At 34.4% G+C, this 11425-nt stretch overlaps 2 protein-coding genes across 2 annotated transcripts; both read right to left on the bottom strand.

Moving 5' to 3' along the window:
* Positions 1-276: 276 nt before the first annotated feature.
* LOC149570466 (chaperone protein ClpB1-like) lies at positions 277-6715 on the bottom strand. Its single transcript, XM_089817176.1, has 7 exons — positions 6602-6715; positions 6288-6485; positions 2974-3308; positions 1356-1536; positions 961-1056; positions 517-803; positions 277-388 (listed from the first exon to the last, which is right to left on the bottom strand). The coding sequence occupies exons 1-7, from the start codon at positions 6713-6715 to the stop codon at positions 277-279; spliced, it is 1323 nt and encodes a 440-aa protein (XP_089673302.1).
* On the bottom strand, positions 6716-10139 carry LOC149570465 (chaperone protein ClpB1-like). Its single transcript, XM_089817174.1, has 8 exons — positions 9789-10139; positions 9436-9632; positions 8165-8286; positions 7799-7983; positions 7371-7631; positions 7175-7264; positions 6995-7056; positions 6716-6800 (listed from the first exon to the last, which is right to left on the bottom strand). The coding sequence occupies exons 1-8, from the start codon at positions 10137-10139 to the stop codon at positions 6716-6718; spliced, it is 1353 nt and encodes a 450-aa protein (XP_089673300.1).
* Positions 10140-11425: the final 1286 nt, after the last annotated feature.

The following is an 11425-nucleotide window of genomic DNA, read 5'->3' as shown; positions in this document are numbered from 1 at the left end:
TTCTCATTTGCAATGAAGTTAAAAGATAATTTATCACCAAATCTTTTCTTTAAGCATAAGTAGATCACTTTGGGTAGTGGTACAAGAAAGAATAAGAAGCAAGTTCTCTTCAATTGTACATACTTGTTGCATCAGTCTCGCCTGGCTAGCTTGTAATTGGCGTCCAGGTCTTGCAAACAAGTTCTCTAATCAGAGGATGGTTGTCATTATAATGACTGTCCTAGAGAAGTCAACCATTCGACAATGTCCATCTGTCAATCTACCATTAGCAAGCATCTAAAGAATGATATCCAGTACAGATACGTGCACCTTCTCTACTTCACTAAATAGAATAACACAGTACGATAATCTTCTAACTTTATCTGTCAATTTTTTGCCCTCTTCATAACTAATATATCAGCAGTAATTGGTTAAAAAATAGCTGAAATAATGCTTATTTTGATTAACTAAAAAAGGGAAAATCAATTAGAAAAAGAGCAATATGAGAGAAACCTATTGGAGTGATAGATGACATACCCAGGCAGAGGACCGATAAGCCTTGAAACAGAATGTTGTTCCGTGTATTCAAGCATGTTAATCTGCACTAACAGGTTTTTGTCATCAAACAATTGTTCTACAAGAGCCTTTGCAAGCTCTATTTGGTCGACTCCAGTGGGTCCCAAGAATAGAAAGGATCCAGTGGTTTTATGTGCTCTCCCATGTCCTTTCTTTGATCTGACCAAGGCATTGACAACTGCCTTGACTGCTTCTTCTTGCCCAGTGACTGTTTCATGCAAGCATTCAGCCAAGCCCAGGAACCGTTCCTTATCAGTTCACATAAGCTTGTTAATAGGAATACTCGTCCAATGACTTACCACTTGTATGATAGAGCAATATATCCATGAGTACCAATTACAAGTAGTAAAACTCTTGCATGATTACACATACCTTTGAAATTTAATGTGGCCCGACAAACTCTACATTTATTTCACAATGAGCTATCGTTGCATCTATCTCTTCAAGTGCCTTGTATCTCAAATAAGTGATTGTCGCCACATCCATCTGGCTTTCTGCCACCTGCAGGGTAGACATCAACTCTTCCCACTATTGCCTTAATTGGCAGATCTCATTTCCTCTTTCTTTGCCACTCTCCAACTGTATTTTGAGAGGGATGATCGCATCCCTCAAATTCATAATCTCTTTTCGAACCTATACGATTGGTAAAATGTGAGTAGTAAGTTGCAATAAATCCCATGCAAAGCCCCCTTGCAAACCACACAAGGTTTCCTTCCTCATTGCAAACATAATGCTCAAGCGAGATAGAATTAAAATTGAACTATTGAAAAAAGAAAAGGAGCGTAAATATCAGTACCAACCTCCACCAGCCTAGCCTTCCTTGCTTTATCTTTCTCCTTTTCGGGTGCATGCAGCTCAACTTCCAGTTGAGTAATTTGTTTTTCAAGACTATGAATTTCTTTTTGTGTACTATCTAACCACGGTCTCACATTTATGCATGCTACATCAAGCAGATCAATTGCTTTGCCAGGAAGATGGTGACTTGCTCAGAATCCAAACATGGGAACAATAATGAAACACTTTTACATGAAAGCGCACAAAAAAATGCATGCATTCTTCTTGAAGTAAAATTAAGCTCTCAAGCCTCGTCAAGAGTCTAAGAATTTAAAATCAAGACAATAAGTTTACAAAATTATCTGATCAAATCTCATATATTTGTGAACTTACCAGTTATATGACAACTAGATAATTGGGAAACAACCACTAATTCACTATCCATGATCCTCAAACTATAGTGCCCTTTGTATGTTTCTCTCAAACTGTGCAAAATGTTGATGGCATCAAGTACACTGGGTTCAGCCACGAACACCTACAAGAAACAGTCAATACGGTAAACTATTCACAAAGTGGCATATGGCCATGACATGACACAATTACTTTTGGAAAAAATAAGTTTGTTTTAACTATTTTAACATTTTTAGTCTTCAAATGAGATTTTGTATGTGATATTTAAGCTATCCATGATCATACAATGAAAAGGAAGCACTAAAATAAAAGTTATCAATTGGCCAACCTACTGGAAATGATGCCTGAACTCAGAATTCTTCTCTACACATTTGTTATACTCATCAAATGTAGTTACTCCGACACACTTCAGTTGATCACAAGAAAGCATTTGTGTAAATAAATTATCAACATCTACTAAACATAATACAAATCTCTTGGGCAACTAGTTATAGCGATAGCTTCTGATCATGAGTTTTAACTTTATAATCATGAAGAAAATGCAAAACAACAATAACAAGAATAACTCACGGGATCCAAGAACCAAGTGCAATTTATCTATAAACAATATTACTCTTCCTTGAGTTTTCTCTAAGTCCTCACATACAGACTTAACATGGTCCTAAAAGTTACCCACTCAACCCACTCCAGCTACTAAGGCTCCCATGTCCAATGCTATCAATCTAACCTACATCAAATTACTGCAACATCCCAAAGAAATTCCCTCAATCTCAAAGTTCTCCCAATGCAAGTTAATTACTTCCTAGATCAATTACAAGAGTTGCAATTTATGGGTCACCTTTTATATAAAAAATATTAAGAAAAGGGAAAGAAAAAGTCTGTACTTTTACGGCATGTCTTTATGTGGCTATTTAAATTAGTTTTCAAAAATATTGCTAAAAAGATAATTTAAAATCTTTTCCTACTTTTATGAAACATATATTTTATAACAAATGAAAATAAACTGTGGAAAAAGAAAGGGTTGGAAATAAGAAGCAAATACTTATTGAAATTGGATATTTTCTATAAAAAAAAATAAAAAATTGTTTTAAAAATAATATCTATAAATCTTCCTACAAAAAAACATTATCCTCAACAAATCTAACCACAAAAAGATGAGCAGTTCCTAGTAGCAAAAATAAGTTGAACAGCTACATTTAATCTAGAAATTAAATCTCAACCTAGACAACTTACTTTGATAAATCCCCTCTCAGAATCCGTTGGGCCAGACCCTCTACCACTGATGTCTTACCAACACCGTCCTCTCCAACTAGCAGGGGATTGATCTTTGTCTTCTGGCAAAGAATTCTAATGATATGCTCTATTTCTTCATCTCTGCCAATCACTGGACCAAGCTTCGCTATGTCTTCTAGAAGTTTGTGACTATATGCCTTGAGGGAAGGGAAATTGTTTACATTCAAAGCAAGGTCCTCTGGTACATTCCTAGGGTCCCCCTCCCTCTCCACTTGAAATTTTACATTCACAAGGTCCACGCCTGCTTCCTTGAAGCATTCGATAATTTGTAGGTCCTGCAATAGACCAACAACCAGGTGGTGCACCACCAAAATATGGTCATCAAATTTTCTTCCTTGCACTTTGTGCGCTACGGATAATATTTTTAACAATAGTGCTTCGAGGGATTTCGTGTGCACTAGAGCTGGAGCCATTAACAGGTAAACATTCTAGGTAGTGATATAGAACTCTCTTGACTAACTCCACTGCTTCATCTCCACTAGGGATACTTGACAAGATTACCTATCTTGGTAGTCCACGCTTATCCTCGATGAGGGCAATGGCCAGGTGAACTGTTGTAACTTGTGCATGGCCAATTGTACGAGCCAGCTCCACACTTGCTGCTATAGCTTCATTTTTTTTGTTGGAACATCTCTCTAGATTCATGATATTGGGTTTTAGGGAATATCTCTAAGGCTATAGGGTGAAGGAAATAATTATATAGGTATATAGGCTTCTTGAGAGAGCTTATGCTTCTGCAAATGCCAATACTGATATAGGTATATATGGCCTTCTTCATGGTGATAACAATATATGTATACGACATTCTGGACAGAGATTTTGCCTCTGCAATTTCCTTCCTAGACAAGATTTTTTTGCTAAAATAAATTGATTTTACAGAATCCATTGCAAATTTTTTGACAAATTATGGGTGCTTAGTAAATTGCTAGGATTCAAATTATCCAAACTATCAGAATTCACTCTCTAATATCTTCACACTTTAATAGAGGATCTATTCATAATTTTTTCACTTGAAATAGTCCAGATCAAATATGCACTATGTAATTACTGAATACAATTGTATAACTGTTGGATATATTCCTTCTTATCAAAATCTCTGTCATGTCGTTGCAAAGTTTCAAACAATTAGTGGCTAGCAGCCATCATTTTGCAATACATCCACTACTCTCTTTCACCAAAATGTGTGTCATGGCCTTTTCAACTATTGCATGTCAAAATGATTGTTTCACGATTGGTTACTAAAATGAAAATTTATAAGGGGAGGGGGCATTATGAAGAATTAATTAAATCAAATTAAAATTATAAAAATTAAATTATTTATATAATTATAAAAAAATTACATACAAAATAATTCTTTAGACAAAAATAAGAAAAGATGAATGCTCTATGTCAATTCCATTCATTCTTCAAATCTATATCAATTCAACCCATTCTTAGAAAAACAATTATTCATCTATTATACTTTTAGAGTCTAGACTTCTTATTGAACATCCATCTCACACAAATAAAAAAATGAACACATTAAAATATCAAATACTAATCAGAAAACCATTCACTAAAAATATCCGAAAACATACTACTCAAATTTAAAAAGAAATTTATGTATTACTTATTCTCTAATTTTATCACATGAGTGTCATAATTTATACAACTTAGAGAATCCTATAGCTCAAAATGTTTCCAATTGATCAATTGAATTAATGCCTTCTTTTTCTTGCCTTTGATACCCATCTAGAATAAGACAATGCAAAAAGTGAACTTAATTACAATCAAATGAAATATCATCTAAACTATAAACTCTGTGAAACTTAGTAAATAATTTTGAAGTTAAGGGTACTCTAATGTTGGTGAGATTATAGACTAGATTATCTCCATTTAAAGTTTTCCCTCTATAGCATGGTATAACGTGTGATAATTTGGTTAGAAAATTCAATATGTGTAGAGGCTATCACTCACTTATGACATAGGAAGTCAACTGAGCTTGTTTTTTAAAAAAAAATTTGGAAATCTTTAAAGTTATTCATGCTGTCATCTCTAAAATTATTTAGCTATGACCTACCTTATATTTTTTTCTCTATTAAACTTGACTTACCAAAACACATAAATTGAAATTTTGTTGCACCAACATCTACCATCTACTACAACTTGATATTACACTAGACATACCCAAGTGCAGCACCGATAAGTCTTGAATCATCGTTTGGATAGCTATTCTACTCCATCTTGCCAATTTTTTCCACACCCTATAGACTATTGATCAATTCTTCACTTTGCTAACTGATTTCATGCACTCTTCTTTCAATAATTTCATTTTAAAAGGGATCATCCTCTCCATTAAATCACCAATCTCCTTATGCATTTCATAGAAAACTAACTTTCAAAACAACAATGATTCAACCAACATTACTTTAAATAAACTAGCAGCATCTATTGAACCCTTATAACATCAATTTAGTTTAAATAAGAAAACCCCTTTGTCAATTTGAAGTCAACCAATTATATTAACAACCACTCGGCGTTAAACATAAAGATATGAATGAAACAAACAACAATCAAAAAAGTCACTCATCAACACGAAAAACCAAATGTAGTTCATCAATAATCGAAACAAAAAATTCCACCTCCTTCAATAAATAATTAAATCGAACATCAATGTCACCTATGCATGTCACCACAGCTACTCAAGCAAGCCTATTTTCACTTCTATCAAAGTTCTTGGAAGTTACGGCAAAACTAGAAACTTTTATGAATCTCCATAATCAAATAATAGAGGAGCTAAAGAAGTAAATAGTCGCAGCAGTAATGGATTCTAGGTAAACTTTTCCAATTATTCAATTACTTGCGGGCGTAATTAAAAAGGAGATTTTATATATTTTTAGATTACTTCATTTGAGCTATTTTAGTACATCCTAGATTACTGATGGACTAAATTTTGTGCAAGCAAGTCAATGCGTTTATCAGGATTTGTGTAGTGTAGTAAGCTTACATCTACTAATAAACGGTAGTATAATATTCATTATTGATCCTCAAGTTTTTGTTGGAGGTCATTGGAAGCTAAGCTAGCTTAGATTAAGGTATTTATGTGACTATACTTTTGGATGAGGAACCCTCTAATGTAAGGCCCAAAATTCAATCTCTCAATAAAAGTAGCTAGGCTTCATTTTTCACCTATTGAATAATAGTTTGGACAAGCATCGAACCATGTAACACAAATTTATATGAAGAGAAAAAATAACTCTCAAAAATAGACATACAGGACCACAGTCTTTGGCAAGAACAAGATCTAGAGCTGCATCAGAGACTATCAAGGTGACTCCCCTCCTTGCAAGCAATTCAATTGCATCTTTCATATGGGATATAACAACTTCTGTCAGCTCCTCAGTTTGAAGAGGATTAAAAATAAATATCTCATCAAGACTTTCTAATAGTTGTGGCCTGATGTGCTTTCTCACCTACAATGAAGTTAAAAGATAATTTATCACAAAACCTTTTCTTTAAGCATAAGCAGATCACTTCAGGTAGTGGTACAAGAAATAATAAGAAGCAAGTTCTCTTCAATTGTACATACTTGTTGCATCAGTCTCGCCTGGACAACTTGTAATCTGCATCTAGGTCCTGTAAACAAGTTCTTTGATCCGAGGATGGTTTTCATTATAATGACTGTGCTGGAGAAGTCAACCATTCAACCATGTGCATCTGTCAATCTACCATTAGCAAGCATCTGAAGAATGATGTCCAGTACAGATACGTGGACCTTCTCTACTTCACTAAATACAACAACACAGTAAAGTTGTCTTCTAACTGTATCTATCAATTTTTTTCCCTCTTCATAACTAATCTATCGGTAGTAATTGGTTAAAAATCAACTGAAATAATGCTTATTTTGATTACCTAAAAAAGGGAAAATCAATTGGAAAAAGAGCAATCTAAGAGAAACCTATTGCAGTAATTTACGACATACCCAAGTAGAGCACTGATAAGCCTGGAAACAAAATGTTGTTTCATGTATTCAGACATGTCAATCTGCACTAGCAAGTTTTTGTCATGAAATAGTTGTTCCGCAAGAGCCTTTGCAAGCTCTGTTTCGCCGACTCCAGTGGGTCCCAAGAATAGATAGGACCCAGTAGATTTATGCGCTCACAACTGCCCTGACTGCTTTGCCTTGCCCAACGATTATTTCCTCTAAGCGTTCAACAAAGCCCAGCAGGCGTTCCTTATCAGTTCGCATAAGCTTGTTAATAGGAATACCCATTCAATGACTTACCACCTCTATGACTTAGCAATATATCCATGAGTACCAATTACAAGTAGTACAACACTCGCATGATTACAGATACCTCTGTAATTTGATGTGGCCCAACAAGCTCTACATTTGTTTCACAATGACCTATCACCTCATCTATCTCTTCAAGTGCCCCGTATCTCAAATCGGTGATTGTCGCCACATCCATCTGGCTTTGTGCCACATGTAGGGTAGAGATCAACTCCTCCTGCTGTTGCCTTATTCGGCGGATCTCATTTCCTCTTTCTTTGGCACTCTCCAGCTGTATTTTGAGAGGGATGATCGCATCCCTCAAATTCATAATCTCTTTCCAAACCTATACGATTGGTAAAATGTAAGTAGTAAGTTCCCATAAATCCCATGGAAAGCCCCCTTGCAAACCACACAAGGTTTCCTTCCTCATTGCAAACATAATGCTCAAGCGAGATAGAATTAAAATGGAACTATTAAAAAAAGAAAAGGAGAGTAAATATTAGTACCAACCTCCACCAGCCTAGCCTGCCTTGCTTTATCTTTCTCCTTTTTGGGTGCATGTAGCTCAACTTCCAGTTGAGTAATTTGTTTTTCAAGACTACGAATTTCTTTTTGTGTACTATCTAACTGTGCTCTCACATTTATGCATGCTCCATCAAGCAGATCAATTGCTTTGCCAAGAAGATGGCGACTTGCTTAGAATCCAAACATGGAAACAATAATGAAATGCTTTTACATGAAAGCACACAGAAAATGCATGCATTCTGCTTGAAATAAAATAAAGGTCTAAAGCCTCATCAAGAGTCTAAGAATTTAAAATGAAGACAATAAGTTTACAAAATTATCTGATCAAATCTCATATATTTGTCAACTTACCAATTATATGACAACTGGATAATTGGGCAGCAAGCACTAATGCACTATCCATGATCCTCACAGTATAGTGCCCTTTGTACGTTTCTCTCAAACTGCGCAAAATGTTGATGGTATCAGGCACACTGGGTTCAGCCACAAACACCCACAAGAAACAATCAATAAGGTAAAGTATTCACAAAGTGGCATATTGCCATGATACGATACAATTATGTTTGGAAAAAATAAGCCAATTTAAACTATTTTAACATTTTTAGTCTTCAAATGAGATTTTGTATGTGATATTTAAGCTATCCATGATCATACAATGAAAAGGAAGCACTAAAGCAGAAGTTATAAATTGGCCAACCTGCTAGAAATGATGCCTAAACTTAGAATTCTTCTCTGCACATTTGTTATACTCATCAAATATAGTTACTCCGACACACTTCAGTTGACCGAGAGCAAGCATTTGTGTAAATAAATTATCAACATCTACTGAACATAAAACAAATCTCTTGGTCAACTAGTTATAGTGACAGCTTCTGATCATGAGTTTTATTTTTATAATCATAAAGAAAATGGAAAACAACATTAACAAGAATAACTCATGGGATCCAAGAACCAAGTGCAATTTATCTATAAACAATATTACTCTTCCTTGAGTTTTCTCTAAGTCCTCGGATATAGACTTAACATGGTTCTCAAAGTTACCCATGCAACCCACTCCAGCTACTAAGGCTCCCATGTCCAATGCTATCAATCTAACCTCCATCAAATTACTGCAACATCCCAAAGAAAGTCCATCAATCTCAAAGTTCTCCCAATGCAAGATCATTACTTCCTAAATTAATTAAAAGAGTTGCAATTTATGGGTCACCTTTTATACAACAAACATTAAGAAAAAGGAAAGAAAAAGTCCATACTTTTATGTCATAGTCTGTACTTTTATGTCATGTCTTTATGCGGCTATTTAAATCAGTTTTCAAAAATATTGATAAAAATTTAATTTAAAATTTTTTCCTACTTTTAGGAAACATATATTTTATAACAAATGAATATAAACTATGGAAAAAGAAAGGGTTGGAAATGAGCAACAACTACTTATTGAAATTGGATATTTGCTATAAAAAAAAATAAAAAATTGTTTTAAAAATAATATCTATAAATCTTCCTACAAACAAACGTTATCCTCAACAAATCTAACCACAAAAAGATGAGCAGTTCCTAGTAGCAAAAATAAGCTGAACAGCTACATTTAATCTAGAAATTAAATCTTAACCTAGACAACTTACTTTGGAAAATCCCCTCTAACAATCCGTTCAACCAACCCCTCTACCACTAATGTCTTACCAACACCGTCCTCTCCAATCAACAGGGGATTGTTCTTTGTCTTTCGGCAAATGATTCTAATGATATGCTCTATTTCTTCATCTCTGCCAATCACTGGACCAAGCTTGGCTCTGTCTTCTGGAAGGTCAGGACCATATGCCTTCAGGGCAGTTTAATTGGTTACATTAGAAAAGAGGTCCTCTGGTACATTCTTAGGGTACCCCTCCCTCTCCACTTGAAATTTTACATTGGAAAGGTCCATGCTTGCTTCCTTGAAGCACTCGATAATTAGCAGGTCCTATAATAGACCAACAACCAGGTGGTGCATTGCCAAAATAAGGTCATCATTTTTCTTCCTCACTCTTTGTGCTCTTTGGATACAATTTGTAACAACAGTGCTTCGAGGGATTATGTGTGCAGTAGAGCCGGAGCCATTAACAGGTAAACATTCTAGGTAATGATACAAAACTCTCTTGACTAACTCCATTGCTTTGTCTCCACTAGGAGTACTTGACAAGATTACCCATCTTAGCAGTCCACGCTTATCCTCGATGAGGGCAATGGTTAGGTGAACTATTGTAACTTGTGCATGGCCAATTGTATGAGCCAACACCACACTTACTGCTATAGCTTCATTTTTTTTTTCGAAAAATCTCTCAAGATTCATGATATTGGCTTTTAGGGAATTTCTCTAAGGCTATAGGGTGAAGGAAACAATGATATAGGTATATAGACTTCTTGACAGAGCTTCTGCTTCTGCAGACGCCAATACCAATATAGGTATATATGCTCTTCTTGACCGTGATAACAATATATGTATACGACATTCTGGACAAAGATTTTTGCCTCTGCAATTTCCTTCCTAGAAAACATTTTTTTGATAAAATAAATTGATTTTACAGAATCCATTGCACATTCTAACAAATTATGGGTGCTTAGTAAATTGCTAGGATTCAAATTATCCAAACTGTCAGAATTCACTCTCTAATATCTTCACACTTTAATAGAGGATCTATTCAGAATTTTTTCACTTGAAACAGTCCAGATCAAATATGCACTGTTCGAAATAATTCTTAGTCATTTATGGAATTACTTAACGCATATCGTGCATCACACTATGTAATTACTGAATACAATCATATAACCGTTGGACATATTCATTCTTATCGAAATCTCTGTCATGTCGTTGCAAAGTTTCAAACAACTGGTGGCTAGCAGCCTTCATTTTGCAATACATCCACTACTCTGTTTCACCAAAATGTGTGCCATGGCCTTTTAAACTATTTCATGTCAAAATGATTGTTTCAGGATTGGTTACTGAAATGAAGATCTATAAGGGGAGGGGGCATTATGAAGAATTAATTAAATCAAATTAAAAAGAATAAAAATTAAATTATTGATATAATTATAAAAAAATTACATACAGAATAATTCTTTAGACAAAAACAAGAAAAGATGAATGGTCTATATCAATTCCATTCATTCTTTGAATCTATATCAATTCAACCCATTCTTAGAAAAACAATTATTCATCTATTATACTTTTAGAGTCTAGACTTCTTATTGAACATCCATCCCACAAAAATAAAAAAATGAACACATTAAAATATCAAATACTAATCAGAAAACTATTCACTAAAAATATCCGAAAACATACTACTCAAATTTCAAAAGAAATTTATTTATTACTTATTCTCTAATTTGATCACATGAGTGTCATAATTTATACAACTTAGAGAATCCTATAGCTCAAAATGTTTCTAATTTATCAATTGACTTAATGCCTTCTTTTTCTTGCCTTTGATACCCATCTAGAATAAGACAATGCAAAAAGTGAACTTAATTTCAATCAAATGAAATATCATCTAAACTATGAACTCTGTGAAACTTAGTAAATAATTCTGAAGTTAAGGGTGCTCTAATGTTGGTGAGATTATAGACTACATTATCTCA

The sequence above is a fragment of the Cupressus sempervirens genome, chromosome 3 (genome assembly GCF_028749045.1).
Source record: "Cupressus sempervirens isolate cs-2001-9-10 chromosome 3, ASM2874904v1, whole genome shotgun sequence".
Lineage (NCBI taxonomy): Eukaryota > Viridiplantae > Streptophyta > Pinopsida > Cupressales > Cupressaceae > Cupressus > Cupressus sempervirens.
The sequence above is the reverse complement of the archived record's forward strand: the minus strand, read 5'-3'. Positions and strand labels throughout refer to the sequence as shown.